The sequence below is a fragment of the Eptesicus fuscus genome, chromosome 4 (assembly GCF_027574615.1).
Source record: "Eptesicus fuscus isolate TK198812 chromosome 4, DD_ASM_mEF_20220401, whole genome shotgun sequence".
NCBI lineage: Eukaryota > Metazoa > Chordata > Mammalia > Chiroptera > Vespertilionidae > Eptesicus > Eptesicus fuscus.
In genome coordinates this window covers 23,061,916-23,088,463 of record NC_072476.1, presented here as the reverse complement: position 1 = coordinate 23,088,463, position 26,548 = coordinate 23,061,916, and the positions used below count along the sequence as shown (strand labels likewise).

General features: G+C 47.0%; 1 protein-coding gene across 1 annotated transcript in view; it reads right to left on the bottom strand.

Annotated features, from left to right (window-relative positions):
- Positions 1–26,548, bottom strand: part of ABCC1 (ATP binding cassette subfamily C member 1) — a 152,242-nt gene that overhangs the window by 108,366 nt on the left and 17,328 nt on the right. Inside the window, exon 2 of the mRNA XM_054714773.1 lies at positions 1,802–1,978. Within this exon, the coding sequence (XP_054570748.1) occupies positions 1,802–1,978 (177 nt within the window). The remainder of the gene's footprint in view (positions 1–1,801; positions 1,979–26,548) is intronic.

Here is a 26,548-nt window from a genome sequence, read left to right as displayed (position 1 = left end):
AAGAATGCACATAATCTCCTTTGTCTTGACCTTTAGTAAAACTTCCTGGTTTTTGCTGTATAAAATAAACATGCTGTATTGGCTCTGGGTCCCTGTCTCTCCATCAGAGAACAGTGGTCCTAGCTGGCCCCAGCTTTTTCCTTCCATCTCTGTGTCTGTCTCTTTCTTTCATTTTCTTAATCCCCAGCAGCCCCTACTCAGGAACTGGACCGCTTTCTAGCTGCGCTGGACACAGAGAAGAGAGAAAAATTTACATATATGGATGTAAATGTCTTTTTGGTTTAGTGTTTGGGGTTTCTTTGGATAAATATCCTGAAGTGGAACTGCTGGGTCCTTCTTTGTCTCTTGTTATAGCCTTTGTTTTAAAAGTCTATTTTGTCTGGTATAAGTATTGCTACTCCAGCTTCTTTTTCCATTTTCATGAAATTTCTTTTTCTATCCCTTTACTTTCAGTTTGTGGGTGTCTTTAGATCTGAAGTGAGTCTACTGTAGACAGCATATGCAAGGGTTTTGTTTTATTATCCACTTAGCCCCTGTATGTCTTTTGATTGAAGCATTTAATCCATTTGCATTTAAAGTAATTGTTGATAGATATTTATTACCAATTTATTATTTATATTATCTTTCTTTTTTCTTCTTCTTCTTAAAGAACTTTTAACATTTATTATAATACTGGTTTAGTGGTGGTGAACTCCTTTTGCTTTTTTTTCATCTGAGAAGCTCTTTATCTGTCCTTTGATTCTAAATGATAGCTTTGCTGGGTAGAGTAACCTTGGTTTTGGGTCCTTGCTTTTCATCACTTCACATATTTTGTGCCAATCCCTTCTGGCCTGCCAAGTTTCTATTGAGAAATCAGCTGACAGTCTTATGGGAGCTCTCTTGTAGGTAACTAACTGCTTTTCTCTTGCTGCTTTTAAGATTCTTTGTCTTTAATCTTTGCCATTTTAATTATGATGTGTCTTAATATGGGCCTCTTTGTGGAACTTTCTGCACTTCTGGACTTGAGTGTATTTTGCCTTCACCATGTGAAGAAAGAATTTTCATTATTTCTTCAATAGGTTCTCAATCCCTTGCTCTCTCTTTTCAATACTTGATATTGTCCCTGAGAACCCTTAAACTGTCCTCGTTATTCAGAACTCTTTTTCTTTTTGATGTTCTAATTGGGTGTTTTCTGCTACCTTGTCTTCTAAATGACTGATTTGATCATCTCTTTCATCAAATCTGCTGTTGACTCCTTCTACTGTATTCTTCATTTTAGTTATTGTATTCTTCATTTCTGACAGGTTCTTTTTTATGGTTTCTATGTCCTTTTTAATGCTGTTGAGGTTCTCACTAAGTTCCCTGAGCAACCACATAACCATTGTTTTAAACTCTGTATCCAATTGCTTGCCTTCAAGTTTCATTTACTTCTTTTTTTCTGAAGATTTCTCCTGTTCTTTCTGTTGGGACATGTTTCTTTGTCTCACCATATTGGCTGCTTCTCTGTGTTTGTTTCTATGTGTTAGGTAGATCTTCTATATCTCACAGTCCTGGTAGAGTCGCCTAATGTCACAGGTGTTCTGTGGGGCCCAGTGGCGCAGCCTCAGGGAGATTAAGAAATGTGCTCAAGGTCCTACAGCTAGTAAAGGACAGAGATGATAAGTGAACCCATGTCTGAATGCAGGGCCCCAGCCTTACCTACCACATCACTGTTCTGTCTTCTAGAAAAAGGAACTCAGGGCCAATGAAGTAGAAGAAACATGTTAGTTTTCACCAATCACTACTCCCCACGCAGAACACCCCTCTCCCCATGATGACTTACAGTTTTGGCTTTGTTGAGATGTGTCATCTGAATGTAGCCCCGGTCATGGTGGGAAAGATAGAGGAAGTAGAAGGGGAAGCTGACCCAGAGGTAAAAACAAGGCACCCACACAAGGACGGTGTTCTGAAAGCACTTGGTGAAGTCGGGATTGCTGGTGTACCACGTGATGTTCCAGTCCTGTAGAAACAAACATAAGCACAGGGTCCATGGGATATGCCAAAGAGTGATGGGGGCTTGTGTATAATTCGAAACTCGTTGTCACCTTGGCTCAGTATGGCTCGGTTGGTTGGGTGTTGTCCTGTGCACCGAAAGGTTGCTGGTTCGATTCCCAGTAAGGACACACGCCCAGGTTGCAATCTCAATGCCCAGTAGTGGGGTGTGCAGGAGGCAGTTGATAGATATTTTATTTCTCTCTCACATCAATGTTTTTTTTCTCTCTCTCTCTCTCTAAAAATCAATAAAAGTACTTTTTTTAAAAACCAGCTGTCATGGAGTTCAAGAAAAACAAACAAGACACCTGCGCCTGAAGCCCTTTCAGGCAGAATATGCACCTTGGAGAGTTCAGTAGCCAGAAAGACTATGAAACAAGGGATCAGGAATAAAGGTATGCCTCAATGCACATAACAGACAGGTTCCTAGGAAGTCTGGCAAATTCCATTATCGTACAAAGATGGAGACATCCATTTAAAGGAATCTTGCAGGGGTATTTCCCTGTCAACAGAGGAGTCCTTTAGTCATATGAATCATTCCTACTTTACTATCTTGTGAATTGAGGACTTTCTAATCTTCTTCCTCACCCTCACCATTATCATCTTCTTCACCATTGCCATCATTACTATCATTACCATCATTACTATCACAATCACTTTCATCATCATTATCGTCGATAACACCTAAATTGTGCGAGGCCCTATTTTAAGTTACATCATATGTATTATTCCCTTTAATTCTATAAGTACTTTATCTCTCCTTTTTCAGATAGGAAAAACTGAGATACAGAGAGGTTCAATGACTTGTCTAATATCACACAGCTGGTAAGATCTGTAGCGGAATTCAAACTCAGGCAATTTGGTTCTGGGTCCCTGCATTTAATGACTAAGCTATCCATCCTTGATAACAAGTTTGTTGTAAATACTTTTATTTTTTTTAAGAAACCACCTATATGTTGTTAAAGAGACATACCAGATAGATAAATAGATATATATGTATATAGATCAAGTATATCTGCCCAAAAATAAACTTCAACCCACTGTCAGTCATCAGTAATGGACAATTTAATTCAAATCCTCATCTGACCACTGACCAGTTACACAACCCTGGGAAAAGTTATTACCTTATTTGGGGTTCTCAATTTTCTATCTCTACTTTGATTATATCAGATAAACTTAGAGGTCTGAAACAGGTGGCCCTCAGGCCAATTTGACCCACAGATGGTTTATTCTTATTGTTGTTTTAAGCATACTTTTTTAAAAATTTAGGTTAACTGCCAACATTTCAAATAAGAAAACTTCATATAAAAATTTGGATTTCTGGCTACTTTTTTTTTAATTTCTTTATTGATTAAGGTGTCACATATTTGTCCTCATCCCCCCATTCCCATCCCACACCCCTCCCCACGCATGCCCCCACCCCCCTGTTGTCCTTAACCATTGGTTAGGCTCGTATGCATGCACACAAGTCCTTTGGTTGATCTCTCCCCCCTACCCCCACCTTCCCCTACCCTCCCTCTGAGGCCCGACAGTCCGATCGATGCCTCCTTGTTTCTGGTTCTGTTCTTGTTCATCAGTCTATGTTGTTCATCATTTCCCCTAGATGAGTGAGATCATGTGTTACTAGAGATATACTTATAAGAACCGAATGTGAGACGAGCAATAATAGTTATGCTGACAGGCAAATGAATCAGTCTGTAGTGAGTTTCTTTCTGGACCAACAGTTCTTTTGAGACTCAATTTCAATGTCCACCAGTTCCTTATGTGTACATGTCAGCACTGACTTTTCAGCTCTGGATGGTGGACAAATGGTGGCAATGCAGGTCCGACTCCCTCTGGTTTGGTCTCGGCCGGACCCAGGGGCACGGCTTCACCCGGACTCAGGGGCGCGTGGCCTCACCCGGACCCGGGACCCAGCCTCACCCGGATCCAGGGGCGCACGGCCTCACCCGGGCCCGGGACCCAACCTCATCCGGACCCAGGGGCGCACGGCCTCTCCCAGACCCAGTGGCGTGGTCTCACCCTGACCCGGGACCCAGCCTCGCCTGGATCCAGGGGCGCACAGCCTCACCCGGACCCGGGATCCAGCTTCACCCGGACCCAGGGGGCGCATGGCCTCACCCGGACCCGGGATCCAGCTTCACCCGGACCCAGGGGCGCGCGGCCTCGCCCGGACCCGGGGGCACGTGGCCTCACCCAGACCCGGGACCCAGCCTCACCCGGTCCAGGGGCGCATGGCCTCACCCGGACCCGGGATCCAGTTTCACCCGGACCCAGGGGCACGGCCTCACCCGGACCCGGGTCTGGCTACTCTTAAAAAAATCAGAATATATGGCAGTCCTGGGCCCATATTTCTGCTTCAGAACCACCAGCAAGAGCTGGGAAGTAGCCAGTCTTGGAATAGGGTCCATGTGTTCTAGTTGGCCACAGTCTCCATGCAGCCCACATTTCTCCTAGGTTTCTCTGTCTACCACTGGACGATGTTCTCTCCAGACATCTGATTCCAAGCCTTCCCACAGTAAGATCACCAAGGAACTCCAAGGAACCTGAAATCTCACAGCTCTGTCAAATTTTAAAGGCACATCAACGAATGTGAAGAGAAAGTGATGGGAACGAGCAGATCATTTCACTTAAAGAAAACATCTGACAATATGATCAAAACATTTATGTTCCAAGCGTTTCAAAAAAGAGACCTAGTTATGTTCAACAAGGTGAGTATACTTAACACAACTGAAGCATACACTTTAAAATGATAAAGATAATTTAAAAATAAAGAATCTGACTTAAAAAAGAGAGAGATCTAGGTATTTAAACAAGTACCTAAACTGGTTCTTCAGATATATAATTGATAAATGATACTATGATATAAACGGGTTTTTTTTTTTCCCAGAACCAAAAACAAGAAATCAATGAAATGTAAACTTTAAGTGATTAACACACACAAAGGTATTTAGCTAGGCAACTTCTAAACACAAAGAAACCCTTAGGACAAAGGTCATGCCTTTATGAACTTGGGCATTTGAAATTTGATCATATGAGTGATTTAAATCAAAGACTGGTTTTATTTTAACTGGTTTCACACCACTTGTGATTCTTAAAGTGATGGTGAAAAAAAGGATTCAACTGTTCGTGGTTATTTTATACAGAACAGTTTCTGAGCAATTGCCAGGAAAAGCTCCTTCCTCAGGAATTTGCCCTTTTAATAAGAAAATACTGCTGGGACCTACTATATACAGTTATGTATACAAGCTCGGTTCATGTGTGAGACATTTCAGTAGCCTAATTCTTGCCATAATTATTCCTTGTCTGAACTATTTCAATTAACTTCCTAACCATTATCTATTTCCAGCCCATCCTGGCCCCACTAAGTCCTCCCCACTACAGCTAAAGTTATATTACCCATCTATATATCCATACATGCATTTATAGATATATCTACCCACTCATTTGTAAACCTACCCATCTATCTATCTATCCATCCATTCATCCATCTACCCACTGGTCTATCCATCCATACATCTACCCAACCATCCATGTACCAACTTATCCATCCATCTACCTGTCTATCTATCCACCCATCTATCTACCCTTCTATCTTCCAGCCACGCACCACCACATCCATCCATCCATTTATCCATCCACCCATCCATCACACACCCACCCACACATCCATCCATATCTCTCTCTCTTTGTATTTATCTTTTTTAAAAAATATATTTTACTGATTTTTAGACAGAGAGGAAGGGAGAGGGAGAGAGAGACAGAAACATCAATGAGAGAGGAACATCAACATCGATCGATCAGCTGCATTCTGCAACATCCCCTGCCAGGATCGAGCAAGCAACCTGGTTATGTGCCCTGACCAGGAATCAAACCAGTGACTTCCTGTTGCACAGGTCAACATTCAACCACTGATCCACACCAGGCGGCTGTATTTATTTTTAATAGGTAATACATTTATGTACTGGACTTTTTCAAACTACACAAAATGGTATACTGTGAAAAAATAAGCCTTCTTCCCTGAACTCACAGACCCCCATTCCACCCCACAGGCAAAACTACCATTGCTAACACCTTATATATTCTTCTAGATTATCTTCCAAATAGTGTATCTATTTTGTCTCCCTAAAAGGTACAATAATACATACATGTTATTTACCTTACTTTTATTACATAACTAATATTAGAAATTTATCTTTACCAATAACATAGATCTGCTTTATTCTTGGTAGCTTACTTTTATTTCTTTTGAACAAAGGATAAGAAAGGCCATCTTCTCATTCTGGTCCCTAATCCCTCAGTTCCTCTCTCTCTAGAGGAACTTTATGTTTCTTATGTGTCCTTCCAGAACATACCTTATGCATATATAACAAAAATCCTATATAATAAAAGGCTAATATGCAAATCGACTGAACGGCGGAACGACCGGTCACTATGACGCACACTGACCACCAGGGGGCAGACGTTCAAATCAGGAGCTGCCCCCTGGCGGTCAGTGTGCTCCCACAGGGGGAGCAGCACTCAGCCAGAAGCCCTGAGCTGGGCACACGGCTGGCGAGCACAGCAGCGGTGGCGGGAGCCTCTCCCGCCTCCGCAGCAGCGCTAAGGATGTCCAACTGCTGGCTTAGGCCTGCTCCCCGAGGGCTCCCAGACTGTGAGAGGACGCAGGCCGAGCTGAGGGACCTTCCCCCACCCCCACCCCCACTGAGTGAACAAATTTCATGCACCAGGCCTCTAGTAAATATATATTTCCTGTTATCAAATGGAAGGAAGCATACTCCATTTACTGTTCTGTACCTTGCTTTTGCTTTTTTTCTCTTCATAATGGGTCTTAAAGACCTTCCTGCACTGCACATGAACAGTTCCCTCCTTCTCTGTGCTGGCTGATATACACTCCACTATAGGACTTAGCTTTCTTAATTAGTCTCCTGCTGAATGGGCATTGGGGTGCTCTTACAAAAAATGCATCCGTGAATAAATAACTGGTACATGCCTCCCATCACACACAAAGACGCTTATTTGTAAGGTCACTTTTTAGAAGTGAACTTGAAAAAACAAATTTAAAAAATAAATAAAAGCACTCAGGTGCTGAGAGGAAAATTCATAGACTTTAATACATATGTTAATATATGGGACAGATCCGATTGCTCTCTCTCCTCCCATGGCTCCCTCTTACCTCTGAGAGCTGATTCCTGCTATGGTTCATGAGGCCTTCCACATTCAAGCTCCATCTGTCCCTTCTACAGTTTCTCCTGCCCTTTTCCCCAATGTGTCAACTGAGGCCTTCACTCAAATAAGCATTTGCCAGGCATGTGTCAGGCTCTGCTCAAGGCACTGGAGACTCAGGAAGGCCATGGTCTCTACCCAGCTCATAGTCAAATGAGTGGTTCTGTGGCATATCTCTTGCTAGGTGCTCACCCTGCAATGTCTTTCCATCACAACAAACTCCTGTTCATCCTTCAAAACCCAACTCAGGTACCTCTTTTAAGAAGCCTTCCCCCTCCCTCCCCAAACCATGAGACACCCTCTCCTCCCCGGCAATGGTTTTCTCACATGTCTGTCAACACCTCTGTCCTGCAAGGACCATGCAAGGACCTCAGTGCCAGGTCCATGCTGTATTTACCTGTGACTACTATCCTGCTACCCAGCAGGCCCCAGGGGTTATTAAGTAAACAAGTGGCCCAAGCCATGCCCCACCCCCGGGCATTATTTCCTACTTTACTTTTTAAAACATAACAATCCATCCAAGTACAACCTAGCACTGACCCCTGGCTTTCTGGTCGAGTGAATAGGGATTAAAATTTAGGCCCTGACCTTATGTGAACCTGGGCAGGTCACTTAACTATAAGTAGCAGATACTAATAATTAGTAACAGTCCCCACTACTCCCACAGGCACTGCCCAGTCAGGAAGCTGAAAGGACACAGAAGAGCTGAAGCTAAGAAGTGAGCAAGAGGAAATCGGGGATCTGAGGATGCGGCCCGGAAGGAGGGGTCAGAGAAATGCTTAGCAAAGGAAGGCGGTTCCTCTTCAGGGGGCAGCTTCCTGTGCAAAGCCGGATGCCCACCCCTGACCCAGAGGGCGGAGATGGAGCGAGGAAGGGGGGGGGAGCCTGAAAAGGGGAAACAGACCGTGAACGTGAACTTTCACTGCTGCAGCGTGCAGCCGACGCAGGCTGTCCCACCCCCAGCCCCCACACGGCCGGTCGCTGCTCCTTCCCAGCCAACGGTGGCCCTGACCACAACTGTCACAGCAGCGAAGATAAGAGTGTGGGGGACCTTCTGCATGTCCCTCGCTGGCTGGGACCTGGATGTCTCCACTGTCCAAACTCCCGGAGACAAGCAGTGTGGGGGGGCGGGGAGGGGGAACAAACGCTGAAGACCTAATTATAAGACTTAAGGATTAAGGAAGGACGAGTCTGCCTTCACTCTCTACCCCCAAGCCCAGGCTGATGGAGCCTCTGCTCTGATTCCGTCCACCCCCAGCTGCCAGGAAATGAAATTCAGCCCAGGAAACGTGAGTCCAGGAAACAGTCCCCAGCGCTGGCCCAGGCACTGCACTCCGGGGGGGGACCTGGCTCAGGGCTTGTCAATAGAGAAAGTGCACCCCCAGAATGCCCGGACAGAGGCTTCTCTTCACAGGACACCACAGCTTCGTCACCGTCTACGTCCCCCTGCCCTCAGCCCTGACATTCAGGATCTGGGGAACAAGTCCACACCAGCTTGGCCCACGAGCTTTGGAAGTTCATGAAATTTCTATCGCGTGTCCTCTCACACCCTTCTCTCTCTGGGCGGAATAATGACAACCAACATGTTCTGAGCACTGCTCCAAGTCTCCTACACCTAGGACGCTACTCAGTTCTCGCAAGGGACACTGCTGTTAGCCCCATCTCACAGATGAGGAAACTGAGGCACCGGGAAATAAGACATCTTCCCCAAGGCCATGCTGCAGTGGGTCTATGACGTCCCCACCCCAAACCCCGTGCACATTTCTCCTTCTCTGGCAACAGCCCCAGGCTCTCATTCATAAACAAACCCTCTATTCTCAGCCACACACTCAGGCCCTCATTAGCATCAGCCAATCAGCAGAGTCCTTTACTCACAAGCTGCTGATTAGTTCAAAAATGGGCATTTGAGCCCGAGCAGGTTTGGCTCAGTGGATGGAGCATTGGCCTGTGGACTGAAGGGTCTCGGGTTCAATTCCATCAAGGGCATATACCTCAGTTGCAGACTTGATTCCCTGGCCTCTGTCAACCAATCGATGTGTCTCAGTCATATCGATGTTTCTCTTTGCCCGACCCCCAACCTTCCCTTCCACTCTATCTAAAAGCAATGGGAAAATATCCTCAGGTGAGAATTTAAAAAAAAAAAAAAAAATGGGCACTTGGCCCAAATAGAGCCAACCACAGCAAGGATACATCCTCTCTTGTCCCCAAAGTTTCAGGGTGAAGATGTGGAGTTTACAGGTGTCTCAGCCATTTACAAGGGAAGCACCGAGTGCTGGGAGGGGGAAGGGAGGGAGCCGCCCCCATGCCAGTGTGAGAATGAGGCTGACATCATAAAAGATGGAGATGAAAAAACTGGTGCTAAGTGTAATGGTGGGCAGATGGATCAAGCTTCACCTGCAGCCCACCCTCCCACTGGACTTCCCAATAAATTCACTTTATTGTTCACGCAAGTTGAAAATGAATTTGCTCTCACAATACAAAGTATCCTAGTAATACAAATTCTGATCAACTGTGTTTATCCCCTTATCCCTTTTCTTGCAGGTCCAGCATTCTTCTCTATTTATCCACTGGGTGACCTTAGACAAGTTACTCAATCTCTCTGAGCCTCATCTATGACTATGACTATGACTATGACTATGACTATGACTATGACTAAGGCTAAGAATACCTACCTCCAAAAGCTATTCTAAAGAATAAATAAAATTACATACACAAGGGTTCAGCTCCGTGTCTATAGTCACGCTCTATAAAGAGCTATTAACAGTAATCTTAATTCTGACAGTAATAAAAATAAAAGAAGTTTATAGCATTATAGTCTTAATATGATCTTATATTATTACTGAAAATAATACCAGCTAGCTTTAACTGAGCACAATGTACCAAGCACTGTTCCTTGCATTTTATGTGAATAACTCACTTAATCTTCATGATCACCTAGAAGGGAGGTTTGTTTTTTTAATCCTCATGAAGAATATTTTTATTAATTTTAGAAAGGGAGAAAGAAAAACATTTGATGTGATGTGCCGTGCCAGCACAGCCAAGGGTTCGGCGAGCCTGAGGGAGGGCGGTGAAGGATTGAAGAAAAGACAAAGAGAATAAGCTGGGTCTAGGTGGATCTCCTGTGCCTGGCTGAGGCCACAGAGAAAAGATCCTGAAGGCAAGCTGAGCCTTTATTTTATAGCCAGAGGTAAACAAGGTAGTGGTCACCATAGTTACAATGTTCTTGTGAGTTTCACTTGTTTTGGCAGCACTTGCTGCACCTTCCACAGCCCATTAGCTACCCAGGAAGGATCTAGGGAGCATCACAAGATCAAGCTTAATTATGCTAAGAGGGCTGTGCCCTCTAAGCTGGGACTTGTTTGTGGCTTTGCCAACTGGTCATTCCGAGGCTTAATCCTATAGCTGCTCCCTACAATGAGAGAGAAGCATTGATTGGTTGCCTCCCGTATGCGCCCCAACCCGGGATAGTACCTGCAACCTAGGTATGTGTCCTGACCAGGAATCAAACCCCAAACCTTTCAGTGTATGGGGCAACACTCCCACCAACTGAGCCACCCGGTAAGGGCAAGGAAGGTTGTTTTGATCCCCAGGAAACTGAGAACAGAGAAGTCAAATAACTTGCCTAAGATCACCCAAGTAATAAGTGATGAGGATGGGGCTCAAACGTGGGAAGCCTGATTGAGTCCCCAACCTCCATCCTGGCTCCTGGTGATGGGCAATGCATACATTTTAACAGGGCTTTCAGGAGCACGTGCTCCTGCTCATGGGGAATCTGGGCCAAGAGGAAGATCTGAGTCCTCAAATCACCACCATGACGTTCAGAACCAGTTACTTATAGCTGCTGCTACAAATTACCATAAACTTAGCATCATGCCCTAACCAGTTTGGCTCAGTGGATAGAGCGTCGGCCTGCGGACTGAAGGGTCCCAGGTTCAATTCCGGTCAAGGGCATGTACCTTGGTTGCCGGCACATCCCCAGTGGGGGGTGCGCAGGAGGCAGCTGATTGATGTTTCTCTCTCATCGATGTTTCTAACTCTCTATCCCTCTCCCTTCCTCTCTGTAAAAAATCAATTTTATATATATATATATATATATATATATATATATATATATATATTTTTTTTTTTTTTTTAACTTAGCACCTTAAAACAACACAATTTTCATCATACCCTTCCAGAGGTAAAAAATCTGAAATGGGTCTCAGTGGACCAAGATCAAGGTGTGAGCAGGTAGGGCTGTGTTCTTTCTGGAGACTCTAAGGGAGACTCCATTTCTTTGCCTTTTCCAGCTTCCAGAGGTCACCCACATGCCTGGGCTCATGGCCCCATCTTCCACCTTCAAAGCCATCAGTATCAGCCATCTTCTCATGCTGCCATCTCACTGGTTCCCTCCTGCCTCCCTCTTCCACTTACATGGACCGTTGTGATGAGCTTGGGCCCAGACAGATAATCCAGGATCATCTCCCATCGCAAGGTCAGCCAATGAGCAAACTCAATTCCATCTGCAGTCTTCACTCCCTTTGCCATGTAACTAACGCAGTCACAGATTCCCGGGATTATGCTGTGGGCATCTTTGGAGGGGCCATTATTCTGCCTACCCTATTCTGCTCCCTCAGTGTGACACTGGTCCACCCTAAACATTCTATGACATCCCAGGGGCACCATCGCTCCTCTCAGTGGGATCAGATCCAGAAGCCACCAGAATCATGCCAGGTACAGGCAAGCAGTGGCCCTGGGCAGGCCCAAGACGTGGCCTCATGCCAACTAACCCTGATGCTGACCGGCTCTCTCAGCCCAGTCATGCTTCAGCCAGGGCCTCTGCAGTACTTGCCCCACCCCTGCTGCTCCAGCCTGACTAACACAGCTTCCAGAGGGACATGTGGTCAGGGCCTGCGGGGAGACCAGGGAAACAGCCCTGATCAGAACCCAGCCAGGACAGGAGGGGATGCTGCAGAGGAGGACAGGTGGACAACAGGCAGAGGACATGATTATGAATTTGAACTGCTGCTCAGTGTCACTGATGTCTGGGAGACAGAGTTGCTCCTATGCTATTTAGAAACAAAGACCTACCATGCACCAGGCATTCCACTGGTGTTTGAACATCCATTTTCCAATTCAATCATCTCAATAACTTGCAATAGTCGGGTTTCTATCCCTCAGTGGACAATTATTTAATCAGGACACTACTACGTGCCAATACCACTTGAAGGTAAATAAAGTTTCCAGTCTCACAGAGTATCATTCTATCATCAGAGGCAGATACTAAACAGGTAAGCTATATGTATGTCTCATGGCAAGAAGTGCCCAGGAAAAGAATAAAAGAAGGCAGAGAATAATGGTGGAAGTGGTTGCTATTTTTATGTCAGGTGGACAGAAAAAGCCTCTGGGCCAAGATGACATTTGAGCAAAGACCTGAAGGAAATGAAGAAACATGTGCCTCCACTGATGGAAAGAAAAGAGTGAGGGTGGATTAAAGTTCTTAGTAGCACATGCCAGGACTGAGCTAAGTGCTTTACATCACATTTAAGCTTCCCAAACAACTCTGGGAGATGGGCACTATAATTAAACCCATTTTACAGATACAAATACCGAGGCCCAGTCACTAACCTGCAAGCAGCATACACAGCCAGGAAGTTCAATCCAAGTGGAGATGCCTCTATTTACATAGAAAATGCACTAGTTTCATGTTTTTGTGTTGGTGGTGGTGGTGTGGTTTTTTTTTTAGTTCCATTTTTAAAATATCGTACATATACTATGGTTCCCATTTAAAATGAGCATTAAAGGGTATTCAGATGCTGGTGTAGGCAGGGAAATTTTCTTAGAAGGAGACAAGAAAAACAAAAGCTAACCGTGATTATCTCCACAGGGTAGGGCTGAAGCTGGTAAGAGGAAGCAACTATTCGTTTTTGTTTTATTATCTTTTGTACTGTTTGAATTTTTTACTCAGCATGTATTCCCCCTAAAATAATAATAACAATAACACAACGAGTTCACACTTTAAATAAATAAACAGCATCAGCAGGAATTTAAGAGGCAGAAATTTCTTAATGCTGAGCTGGGAACAAAGAGAAAGCACATATTTATTGGGCACTTAAAATAGCAGTATTTGCCAGGCCAGGAACGGTCCTGTTTTCCAAGCATGAGTCCATTTAAGACTATTAGAACTCCGCCTATTCAGGGGAGGACTCTGAGGCCCAGAGAGGTGAAGAACTAGCTCAGGCTCACAGAGCCAGGAAGAGGCAGAGCCGGGATTTGAACCCACGGAGAGTCTGACACCGAGCTCTTTTTTTTTTTTTTAATTAGTTATACTTTATCAAATTAAGAATATGAATCTTTATACCTTTTTGGTAGTCATCCTCCTGTAGTAACTTTTTTATTACAGTTTATATTCAGTATTATTTTGCATTAGTTTCAGGTATCCAGCACAGTGGTCAGACAATCATACACTTCACAAAGTGCTCCTCCGGATATCCCCACCTACAGCGCGCAACGGTACCCTTTTCTCCACATACCCGCCAACACTTGCTGTGCTATTTGTTGACGTATTAATGACTAGAGGCCCAGTGCATGCGATTTGTCCACTGGGGTGGGGGGTCCCTCAGCCTGGCCTTCACCTCTCACAGTCCAGGGCCCCCCTCGGGGGATGTCCACCTGCCAGATAAGGCCCGGGCCTGAGCCAGCAGTTAGACATCCCTCTCACAGTCTGGGGCTCTCACAGTCTGGGGCTCTCACAGTCTGGGGCTCTCACCATCCGGGACCCCTCGCTCCTTACCAATGCTGTGCTCGCCAGCTGTGAGCCCGGCTTCTGGCTGAGCGGCGCTCCCCCTGTGGGAGTGCACTGACCACCCAGGGGAAGCTCCTGCGTTGAGCATCTGCCCCATGGTGGTCAGTGTGCGTCATAGCGACCGGTCATTCCACCGTTCGGTCGATTTGCATATTATGCCTTTATTATATAGGATAGCCATTCTGACAGGTGTGAGGTGATACCTCTTTGTGGTTTTAATTTGCATTTCTCTGATGATTGGTAATGTGGAGCATCTTTTCATATGTGTATTGGCCATCTGTATGTTCTCTTTGAAGAAGTGTCTATTTAGGTCTTCTGCCCACTTTTTTATTGGATTGTTTTTTGTTTTTTTGTGTGTGTTTTTAGTTGTATGAATTCTTTATAAACTTTGGATAGTAACCCCTTATCAGACATATAATCAGCAAATATCTTCTTCTATTCATGACACTGAGCTCTTAACTCCTGGCTCCACCACCTCTCAGCCAGGTGGCTGGGACTCTACAGACTTTGCAAAGCGAATGGCCTCACCGGTCAGCCTGAGGCATCTTGTAAGGCAACATTCTCTGAGGCAGGACATCAACTAAATATGCTCAGGCCTTAGGAATTCCAAGCTCCTCTGTGCAGAATGGAGAAGAATGTCCACACTCAGACACAGAACCAGTCTACAATCCCTCCCGCCCGTCTACCCAAAGTGAGCAATACACGGCGATGCTTCAGAACACACAACATTCAAGGTCTGGGTCAGTATGTGTCAGAGAGCAGGGTTTCTCAACCTCGGCACTACTGACATTTGGAGCCAGAATATTCTTTGTCTTGAGGGGCTGTCCTGTGCCTTATAGGATGTTGAGGGCATCCTTGACCTCTATACCCAATAGATGCCAGGACCTCACATCAAGTTTAATCCTCCCAAACAACTCAGAGAGTCAGGTGGTAATATTAAACCCATTTTATATGTAACAGAAAGTGAGGTCACATGAACTGCAAGCGGCATACACAGCCGGTTGTCACAATCAAAAATGTCTCCAGACATTGCCAATGTCCCCTGGAGGTAAAATCGTCCCCACTACCCCAACAGAATGGCCTCACTAGGCCTGGGGTTTTTTCCTCTGTGAAATGAGACTAATTCTAGGACCCACCTACTATAGAATTATCAGGAGGATTAAATGAGATAACCCAAAGTTTCCAGTTTGAGTTCCTGGCCAAGCACAGGTTTCATTCATTCATTCATTCATTCATTCATGCAATGAGTACTTATCGAGCACCTACCATGTGCCAAGGTCTGGGCCAATCATGGGGGATATGGAGATAAATCAGATAGTCCCTGCCCTCCAAAGACTCACATCAAAACATAAATCAGCCCTGGCCAGTGTGGCTCAGTTGGTTGGAGCATTGTCCCGTGCAGCCTATGAGGTAGGTACTGCCTTCATCCCATTTTAGAGAGGGACACACAGGCAAACACAGGTAAGAAGACTTGCTGAAAGGTACACAGGCAGGATCTGGTGGAGCCCACACTGCAACCCAGAGCGGCTGGCTCCAGAGCCCCATCAAAATCTTCTACAAAGTGGGGGAAGGAGAGCTGCAGGGCACAGCCAAGGACTGGGCCGTCGGGGAGGGGCGCAGGGCCAGGCAACAGACCATCTATAAAGTCACAGTCAAAATCAGCCCAGGTGCCAGATCCCCTGCAGGGGGCAAGGGGAGGCTCCGAAGCCAAGGAAAGCTAAGAAAAGGAAGCTGGAAAGCCACAATTATGTCAGGGGACACGCTGGGCTGCTGGACACTAATCTGTTTACAGAGCCAGCATGGGGCCTTCGTCTGCCCACCACCGTCCCTGAAAGGGATCTCCTGAAAGGTCAACCAGCTGCCTGTGGCACAGGGGGAGACGGGCACCTGTGCCAGCATCGCGCTGGCAGGGATGTCTCCTGCCCACTGCTGGACTGAGCTGTGACCTTCCCTCATCCTCTGACTCACCAGAGCTAAGACGAAAGTCCAGAAATATTGGGGGGGCTCAGCAGTATCCATACCTTACCCCCAGTGCCCAGAAAGGCAGGGCATGGCCCTGCCCAGGCAAAAGCCCCAAATCCTTCCTGGATCCTCAAGCCCAGGATGCAGAATTGAACTCCTTTGTAAGAAAGGGACAGGAGTTACATGCAAAACCAAGACACCTGTCTTTACAGGACCTCCAGTGCCGGGAAAACAGCCACGGCTGCCTGTTACAAGTACCCGGGTGTCGGCAGAGGGCAGCTTGATCCGACCTGCCCCGAACTGTCCCCGCAAGTACTGTGAGGCCCCTACAAGGCACACCCAGCCCCAACCATTTCCTGAGTTCATCTCTAGCCACTTCCTCTCCTCTTATCAGACTCTGGAGCTTCACCAAATCCTCCATCAGGTCACTCTCCAGGGACTTCGAGGGGTTGGGCATGTGCCACGCACAGGAGTGTGTCCAGCGACACAGCAGTAGGCAGAACTCACAGCATTTATCCATTTACTGAGCGCTATTTCTAGGTGCTGAGGACACAGCCGTGAACAAAGGGCCTGCCCTGGAGCTGACAGACCGAGGAGAGAAGACCAGGAGGAAACAAGATAAAAGATAGATCGAACAGATGATAGACAGATGTAATATGTATATACTAGTAGCCCGGTGCACGACATTCGTGTCCATTAAAAGGGAATTAACTAGAGGAAATATTTTAATATTGCTATTTGCCCTTTCTCTATAATAGAAATGTCAGAGATGAAAGAAAATTAGTAAGATGTATATCAGGCTTCCTCAAACTACAGCCCGCGGGCCACATGCGGGTGTTTTTGCCGTTTTGTTTTTTTTACTTCAAAATAAGATATGTGCAGTGTGCATAGGAATTTGTTCATAGTTTTTTTTAAACTATAGTCCGGCCCTCCAACAGTCTGAGGGACAGTGAACTGGCCCCCTGTTTAAAAAGTTTGAGGACCCCTGATGTATATGAAAATCTTCCTCCTGTCAGAGTCTGGGGCATGCCATGGGACCCAGAGTCAAATCCCCACCCACCCGCATGCACCTCAAAATCGCTCGAGACCCAGACCTGGCCAGCCTGACCCCCATTGGGCGAGATCCAGACCCAGCTGGCCCCACCCCCGTCAAGCCCCGCCAGGCATGGGGTGCAGCCTCAGGTCCTCCGGCCCAGCACCAGGGCAGGGGGCGCGGCCTGAGGTCCCCTGGCCTGGGCAAGGGCGGGGGGTGCAGCCTGAGGTCCCCTGGCCCGGTGCCAGCTCAGGGGTGCGGCCTGAAGTCCCCAGGTCCGGCACTGGGGCTGGGGGGCGCAGCCTCAGGTCCCTGCTGATTGCTCATTACAGCTCGTTACGGGAACCCCGCCTCCACTGTGGGTGAAGCCATCTTGTGTTATGGGAACCTCGCCTCTGCTGTGGGAGGAGCCATCTTGTGACGACGAGAGGGTTAATTTGCATATTACCTCTTTATTATATAGGATACTAGAGGCCCAATGCACGAAATTCATGCAAGGGGCTCAGCCCTCGCAGCTGCAGTGGCTTGCCTTGGCCTTTGCAGCCCTGGCTTCATCCGGAAGGTCGTCAGGAAGGTCATTTGGCTGTTCGGTCTAATTAGCATATTACTCTTTTATTATCTGTGTGTGTGTGTGTGTGTGTGTGAGAGAGAGAGAGAGAGAGAGAGAGAGAGAGAAGGGGGAGAGGGAGAGAAAGAGAGAAATGATTAAAAAAAAGAAAAGGCTCAGAGAAGTGAGAAGTCCTCGCTGAAAAGGTGTACTTGTTGAAGGAAACAAGGGAATAAGCCACCTGGAGGAAGAATCTTAGCGGAGAGCAGAGGAAACAGCAGGAGCATGTCTGTCACTTTGGAACAATAACAGAGAAGCCAATATGACTCCACAGAAATGGGAGATGAAGTCAGGGAGGAAGGTGGGGACAGGCAGGGATAGACAGTGTGAGAGTCACAAGCCATTGTATGGATTTTGATTTTCACTCAAGAGTGACTTGGGGACCATGGGTTTGCTGTGTCATCATCTTATTTATGTTTTCACATAGTGGTTCTCGACCAAAGGCAAGTTCCCCAACACCACCAGGGGATATCTGACAACATTTGGAGACATTTCTGGAATCACGACTGGGGTGAGGGTAGAGGTAGAGGCATTTGCCTGTAGCGTCCAGGGATGCTGCTAAACACCCACAATACACAGGACAGATCCCCCCACCCCCATCACCAACAGAGAATTACTCAGCTCCACATGTCAATCATGCTAAGACTGAGAAGCCCTATTTTCACAGAATCATTTCCCAGACACAGCCTTCATCAGGTAGATGGGATGTCAAGCTCCTCACCACGTCACTCTAGGCAAGCAACTAAGCCTCAGTTTCCACATCTGTAAAGTGGGAACACTACTGAGAAGATGCAAATACACATTTAATTAAGCCTGAGCCTGAGCACACAGAAGGTGCTCAATATATGCCCCTGCCATTACTGTGATTACTTCCAGGTCCATCTCTTGCTATGTCCCTTCCACATTTCCAGCCAAGAATCATTTCCAAATGATTCTTTCTTTCGTCCAACAAAGATGTTTTGAGCCCCTACTATGTGCCAGGAACTATGCTGGCCAGGTACAGCAGGCAGAAGAGTCCCCCAAAGATGTCCACACGCCCATCCCCAGAATGGGTGAGAATGTTACCGTACACGGCAAAAGGGACGTTACAGAGGTGCTTCAGTTAAGAACGTGGAGATGGGGGATCATCCTGGATTATCCAGGTGTGACTCCTGGAATCAGGGAAGAAAGGGAGGCTAGAGGGTCAGAGTCACAGAAGGAGAGGTCGACGCCATGCAGGCCACCTCTACCGGCTGGAAAAGGTAAGGAAGTGGGTTCTCCCCGAGCGCCTCCAGGAGCAAACCCGGCACTGCATTCTGGACCTCTAACCTCCAGACTTGAAGAGAATAAGTCTGTGCTGCTTTAGGCCATAAGTTTGTGGTGATTTGTTACAGCAGCCACAGGAAGCCCATACAGCAGGCAATACAGACAGAGCCAGCAGGAAACAAGGGCTGATTGTGCCCTCACCAAGCTGACACGCATTCCTGCTCAACAGCCCTGTGCGGGCCCTGCCTCACCTGCCCTCACCCTCCCTGAGTCAAACTCAGCCCGAAGCACCTGCTCTCTCCCAGGGCAGGCTCACGTCCCTGTCTCCCCTGCAGGGCAGCTGCTTAGTAACTGCTTTTGAAAGACAGGAGCTGGGAACAACGGAAAATGGGAAAATACAAATTTATTTTTCAATTTCACTCTACTAGGCAATACACAACTCAAATTTCAATATGTGGGTGTGTGTGAGTGTTGCTCTGCCTCCCTCTCCCCCAGTGCTCTCTGCCCAGTCCCATGTACCCCCTCCCTATACACAAGGAAAGGACATTTGTGAGTTTCTCCTGTATCCTTCTGGATATTTGTTATGCAAATACAAGCAAATACAACTAGGCACTCTTAGTTGTCCCTTTCTTTACACAAGAGGTATGATGCCAACTAGACCTTGATGTTTTCACTTAAAAACTGGATTTTGGAGACTGGCCTTGTTTTCACCGCTGTCTTCTTTCTGAAAGCATCCCCACTCCTCCACTAAAGGAGTGGAAGTGTACTGACCCCGGTCCCCACTGCCCGCCACTTGGGTTGCTGCCAATCTTTTGCTATTCCCAACCATGACCCAATGAATGCCCTTAGAAATCACTCAGCTAAAAACAAAACAAGGAACACGCACAGTAACGCCTGACCTGAAGACCAACAAGTCTTCATTTAATCGCTCATAAGCCTCACAGGTGGGGAACAATGTGGCCCAGGTTAAGTGTGATAACCTAGAGATACACAGTGAGAATCATAAGAAATAATAAACATTAATGCTGACCCAGTAACCCCTATGGGAATTTAGTCTTTAAAACATCACTAAATATATCCAAAAGAAATGAAATCATCATTTATTTCAGAGAGACCATCTATACCCCTATGTTCAGTGCAGCATGATTCATAATAGCCAAGACATGAAAACAAACTGCCTGTTGATGGATGGATAAGGAAAATGTCATATATATGATGGAATATTATTCAGCCATAAAAGAGAGGAGAATCCTGTCATTTGCAACAATATGGATAAAGTTTGAGGGCATTATGCTAAGTAACATAAGTCAGAGGAAGACAAATACTGTATGATCTCACTTATATGTGACATCTAAACAAGCTGAACTCACCCAGCCAGCTATTCAGTGATTGCCGACCTATGAACCAGGAGGCCACAGTTCGATTCCCGGTCAGGGCACATGCCCAGGTTGCGGGCTCAATCCCCAGTGTGGGGAGTGTAGGAGGCAGCCGATCAATGATTCTCTCTCATCATTGATGTTTCTCTTCTCTCTCCCTCTCTTTTCCTCTCTGAAATCAGTAAAAACATATTTAAAAAAATAATAAAATAGAAAAGCTGAACTCATGGAAATAGAGAGAATGGTGGTGGCTCGGGGGAGGGGGATGTGAAGATGTTGGTCAAAGAGTTAAAAGATGAATAATCTCTGGGGATCTAAAGTACAGCATGATGACTATTAACAATACTTTATTATATATTTGAAAGTTGCTGAGAAAGTAGATCTTAAATGTTCTTACCACACACACACAAAAATGGTAACTATGTGAGGGGATGGATGTGTTATCTAACCTTACTGTGGTGATCATTTCACCAGATATACGTGGATCAAATCATCACACTGTACACCTTAGACTTACACACTTAACATGTGGCAGGCACAATGTTGTCAATTATATCTCAATAACGCTGCAAGAAACAAAAATAATATAAACTCGGGTTCCTGGACACCAGTGTTGTTCATTTCACCCTTTTCTTTTTAATGTGGCTACTAGATAATTAAAACTCCACGCGGGGCTGGTGGTGCTATATTTCTACTGGACAATGCCCATCTAACCACTGGAAGGCAGGGAAATCATCAGGGAACTGGCAGCATGGGGTTTGCTGCAGTACAACACAGCCACAATTTTTGCTAAACACAAAACCCTCTGGTTAATGCTAAATAAGAAAAAAGTGACACACCACTAGAAGATAGGTGATTCACTCTGTCCCACACCTGACAAATATTTATTCGAGTTACCTGGACAACTATCCCAGCCCCCAAACGTTGTCGGCTCCCCTCTAGTCCACCCTCCACACAACAGCCAAGAGGATAGCTTCAGACTGCAACCCTAATCCCATCGTACTCTGCCCCAACTCCTCACTGCAGTCTCCAGGTCCAGCCCCAGCTCACTGTTCTTATACCACTCTCTGCCTCAGGGCCTTTGCACAGTCAGTTCCCTCTGTCAGAAGACCTTCTCCTCTGACTTCACCTCAGAGGCATCCCCCACCTCCCCACACCCTTCTCAACATGTCAAATTCCTCACTTAACCATCTCATGGGACTACGTACATCTCATGCAGAGCACTGGCCATAATGTTAAATATGTCTTTCCGCTATTTGTTGATATTTTCTACATAATATTATCTTATTTAATACTTTATATATGTTAAGGAATATAGAACATAGTACACAATACATTATGTATAATATATATGCCTGGACAAACCATATGAAATGCCATTTGTGTAGGTCAAGGGTTGGCCAACCCCGGCCCACATGCCACACCTGGCCCTCTGCCTGCTTTTTGTACAGACGCCAAAGTAGGAATGTAAAATGTAAAACAGATGATTTGCCTAATGCCAAGGGCAGTCACTCCATGTTGCCTATTGGCCTGCAAAGTTCAAAGTATTTACCACTTGGCCCTTTACATAAAAAGTCTGCCAACCCCAGATACAGGTCCAAAATCTTTGGGTGCTAACAATTTCATATGCCTCAATCTGATGCCATTTATTTTACACATTATATTTTCTGTATCTCGCTCTCTCCCCACTGTCAGTTCCACAAGGGCAGTGAATGCCCAGGTTTTGCCCCTCCACGTTTTGCTTCCCACTTGCTGCAGCTCCTGGCACGTGGCAATACTCAGGAAGTGCCTGTGGGATCTGTGAGAGACCAGAGTGAGTCTCAGCAAACTGTAAATTGGATGCAGCCAACATCTGTGGTCACCACACCAGGCACACACCCTGCCAGATCTTAAGAACACATAGATGGCCCAGCAAGTGTGGCTCAGTTGGTTAAGCATCGTCCCATGCACCAAGAGGTCCCTGATTCATTTCCACGTCAGGGCACATGCCCGGGCTGCAGGCTCAATCCCCAGTAGGGGACTCACAGGAGGCAGCCAATTGGTGTTTCTCATCCTTGTTTCTCTCTCTCTCCCTCTCCCTTCTTCTTTAAAAAAAAAAATCAATAACATATTAAAAAAAAAAAAAAGGAGCACACAGATGATTAAGTGGGGTGATGGAAATGTTTCAAAATTGTGGTGATGGATGTACAACTCTGTTACAAAGCTGCCAAATGGTACACTCTCAGTGAGTGAATTATATGGAATGTGAAATATATCTCAATAAACCTGTTAAAAAAAGATGAATAAGACCCAGGGTCATTGTGACTGTGTGCAATTTTCACCTTACGTATGCTGTCGTAAGTACCTGGTCCAAAAAAATTAATAAATACACAAAGACCCCATTTCATCAACTCAGTAAGAGATACATCATCTAGAAAGGACATATTTGCATTTGTTAAAAAACATTTAAATGTGATGTCTTTTCCCGTTAACTATGTTGCTTGTAACTAGATACACGTCCCCTTCACCCAAGGTTTCACTGTTGGCACTACTGACATTTAGGGCCTGATAATTCTCTATTCTGTGCATGGTAAGATGTCTGGCAGCATCCCTGGCCTCTACCCCCTACATGCCAGTAACAATTCTCCCCACAAGTCATGACAACAAAAATATCTCTAGACACTGTCAATGCCCCCTGGGGGGCACAATCACCCTGGTTGAGACCTTAACAGTTTATTCATCTGCCCCACTCCGGCCACCAATACCTAGTGACCCTAAAGACCCGTCAACCTGCCATCCATTCATTCAACACATTTACTGAGGCCTGCTTTGTAACTAGAGTTGAACCAAGACATGTTTTTTATTCAACTCTTGTTTCAAAGCAGGCCTCCAGAAGCCCTCAAGAAGCTTAGGGTCTTGTACAAGAGGTAGGATGGGTGCATAACTGGCTATAAAAAAAAATTTTTTAAAGCATTATGTGCCACATAAATGACAAGAGGAGAGGGGTTAATTCACAATGCCAAGGCGAAGAAACTCAGTTTCCTCACCTCACAGCAAGGACAATAATCCCGTTCTTCAGTCATCATGAAGGTTACAGCCACACATTATTTCATCTTCACCCCAACCCTTTGAAGTGGGCACTATTGTCCCCTTTTGCAAAGGAAGCAACTAAGGCACAGAGAGGTATAGCAAGTTGCCCAAGGTAGCATAGCCTGTGAGTGACAGAAATAGGTATCAATGAAGGCTGCCTGGCTGGCTCACCACCGCAGGTCCTGCCTCCCTGGGAAAATCTGGGTCAAGTCATGCATGTGAAGATAGATGGGTACCCAGCAGCCACTCTTAGTGGAAGGGTAGTGTTACTGTTGTTTCCATTGGGGAGCTCAGAGAAGGCGTCTTGAAGCAGGTAACATCTAAGAAAGGCCAAGATGCCAGGATGTGCCAACGTGGAGACAGGAGGGAACCGTGTCCTAAGAGGAGCACACAGCAGGATCCAAGGCAGTCCCTGCACCAGGTGTGTGAGTACCTCCAGAAGTGGAATAAAGGGCCAAGAGGAAACTGGGTGACAACCAGAGCCAAAAGGCAGGCCAGGGCCAGAACAAAGTAAGCAAAGGAAAACGATGCTTCACTTAGGAGTCTCACCAGGAAAATGCTGCCTCATCCACATGCTGCAGAAGCTCCAAGGAACTGTGAAACCGAAAGGGAGTTTCTGGCTTACTCTTCTCACGCCCATCTTTTGAACAGAAAGCCGAGAACAGGAAACTGGGAAAGCCACTAGCATGCGCCAACACTCCCCAGAGGCATCCTTAAGCCTGCCCCAGAGCCTTCTATCCCAGGACCATCCCAGCTCGCTGTCTCCCTACCCCAAGGTGCCTCTACTCCGATGGGAGAGCACTGTTCTCCCATCCTTGTCAGGCAGCATCCAGTGGAGATGGGCCAGGAGCAGGCGGTATTGAAGAAGGAACCTCTAATCGCCAGCGGTGGAGGGCACAGTACCATCACTTCCTGACTGTGCGGCCTTGAGGAAATCACTCCACCTCTCAGGCTGTCAGCCACTCATCTCTCATTGGACTGTTGACAGTCAATGATGGGGGAGAGGGTAGCCACTGGCTACTGCTACTCCGTCCACATTATTATTGCTGCCATCATTATTTGCGTGAAAACAACAGCACATAAAGACACATGCCAGAATGCTGAAGGCCTCCTAGGAGATTCTCATTCTGTCGTGCTCCAGAATTAGCAGTCACTTGGCACAGCCTGTGGAAGACTCCCTGTGGCCCACCCCAAGTTCTCCCATTATACCACCAATCCACGATAGCTAATTTTAAAGATAACAGCCACTGCAGTGACAACTAGAGACAATCCTATCACAGGATGGTGCCATGCTTGAGAGCTCAGACTTAGGGCCAAACAGCTGGGATTCCATCCCAGCTCTGCTACGTATCAGCTGGTGACCTAAGGCAAGTCCCATAACCTCTCTGGGCCTCAGTTTCTCCATTATTAAAATAAGGATAACAGTCTACCAACTTCACAAAGCTGTTTTGAGGATTAAATGGAAAATGTTTTGTGCTGTGCCTGGGACCATATGGGTTTAGTTATTATTATATTAGTAGGGGCCCGGTGCATGAATTCATGCACCTTGAAAGGAACTGTGGGCTAGGAGGCTGTGGTAGGCACAGGGGCGGGTCTCGGCCCATCCTCTATGCCCCTGCCCGGCCCCTCCCACCACATCCCCGCTCCTGCCACTGCCGCTCCCATGTGCTGATGATGCTGATGACGCTGGCCCCGCTCACACCAGCTGATGACACGGAGCAATTGGGGCCAGTACCAGCAGCAGGTGCCAGCGGCTGCTGCCCTGATCGCCCCTCAGGAGCAGGGGGAGGTGGAGAAGCCCTCAGTGGCAATTGGGGCCGGCAGCTGCCGTTCACACCCGCTGACAGCACCGAGTGATCGGGGCCGGTGCTTAGCAATTGGGGCCGGCACCAGGCGCGAGCGGTGGCTCCGGTGCCGGCAGTAGGTGCAAGAGGGACTGGTGCCAGCAGTGGATGTGAGTGGCGACTGCCGGTCCTGATTGCCCCTCAGGAGCAGGGCGAGGTGGAGAAGCCCTGAGGGGTGATCAGGGCTGGCAGCCACCACTCGCACCCACTGACGGCGCCAAGAGATCGGGGCTGGTGCCAGGCACCAGGTGCCGTCAGCAGGTGCGAGCGGGGCCAGCGCCGGCAGCAGGTGCGAGCACCCGGCGGGACCATGGCACACAGAAGCAAAGAATTTTCAGTAACCACCAGAAGCTCACCCCAATGACAGCAACCGGCGCCCCGCCTTGGTCTGGCACCCCCACTCACCTGCTCCACCATCCCACCACGGCCGATGCCCATCATGTTCTGCACTCTGCTGCCTACTGCCGACACCCACCATGTTCCGCACACGCCCCCTGGTGGTCAGCGCACATCATAGCGACAGGTTGTTCGGTTGTTCTGCCATTCGGTCTATTTGCATATTAGGATTTTATATATATAGACTAGAGGCCCAGGGCACAAATTCATGCACAGGTGGGGTCCCTTGGCCTGACCGGCAATCGAGGCCTATCTGGGGGCCAGCTGGCTGGGGGAGGGGCCACGGGAGGTTGGCTGTGGGAGCTCACTGACCACCAGGGGGCAGCTCCTGCGTTGAACATCTGCCCCCTGGTGGTCAGTGCGCGTCATAGCAACTGGTCGACTGGTCATTCCAGTTGTTCGGTCATAACGGTCGCGTAGGCTTTTATATCTATAGATAGTTATTACTAAATCAGCCACAACCCTCTACCCCAGCCCCTGGTGCTCTAGATGCAATGTTCTCCCCACTGTTCTTCAAACACCCATTTCTTTCCCACCTCGGGGCCTCGACTAGCTGTTCTGGCCCTGGAATGCCCTGGGCCTGGCAACCTCCTTCTCAGTCTTCCAGGGTTGCCTGAAACACCGGCTGGGGAGTGTCCTCACTTGTCACAAGTTCCCTTCTCCCCCATTATTCACCAGGTCCGAAACCTGTGTATTTCCTTCAGCACCCAGATGTTTATAAGGCAGACTCTGGAGCCAGACAGCCTGGGTTTGAATCTGGCTCTGCCATTCACTAACTGGGTGACTTCACCATTCTCTGCCTGCTTCCTCACCCATAAGTTGGGAGTAATCACAGTCCCTGCCCCGTATTGTTGGGACGAAGTCATTCGCACTTACAATGGATTTAGAACCGTCTGTGGCACTCAGAAAATGTTCTGGAAGTCTACACCATCAACTATGTACTTCCCTGTTGAGGTTTAAATGTCTCTTTCCCTCCTACCTGTAATCTCCCCAAAG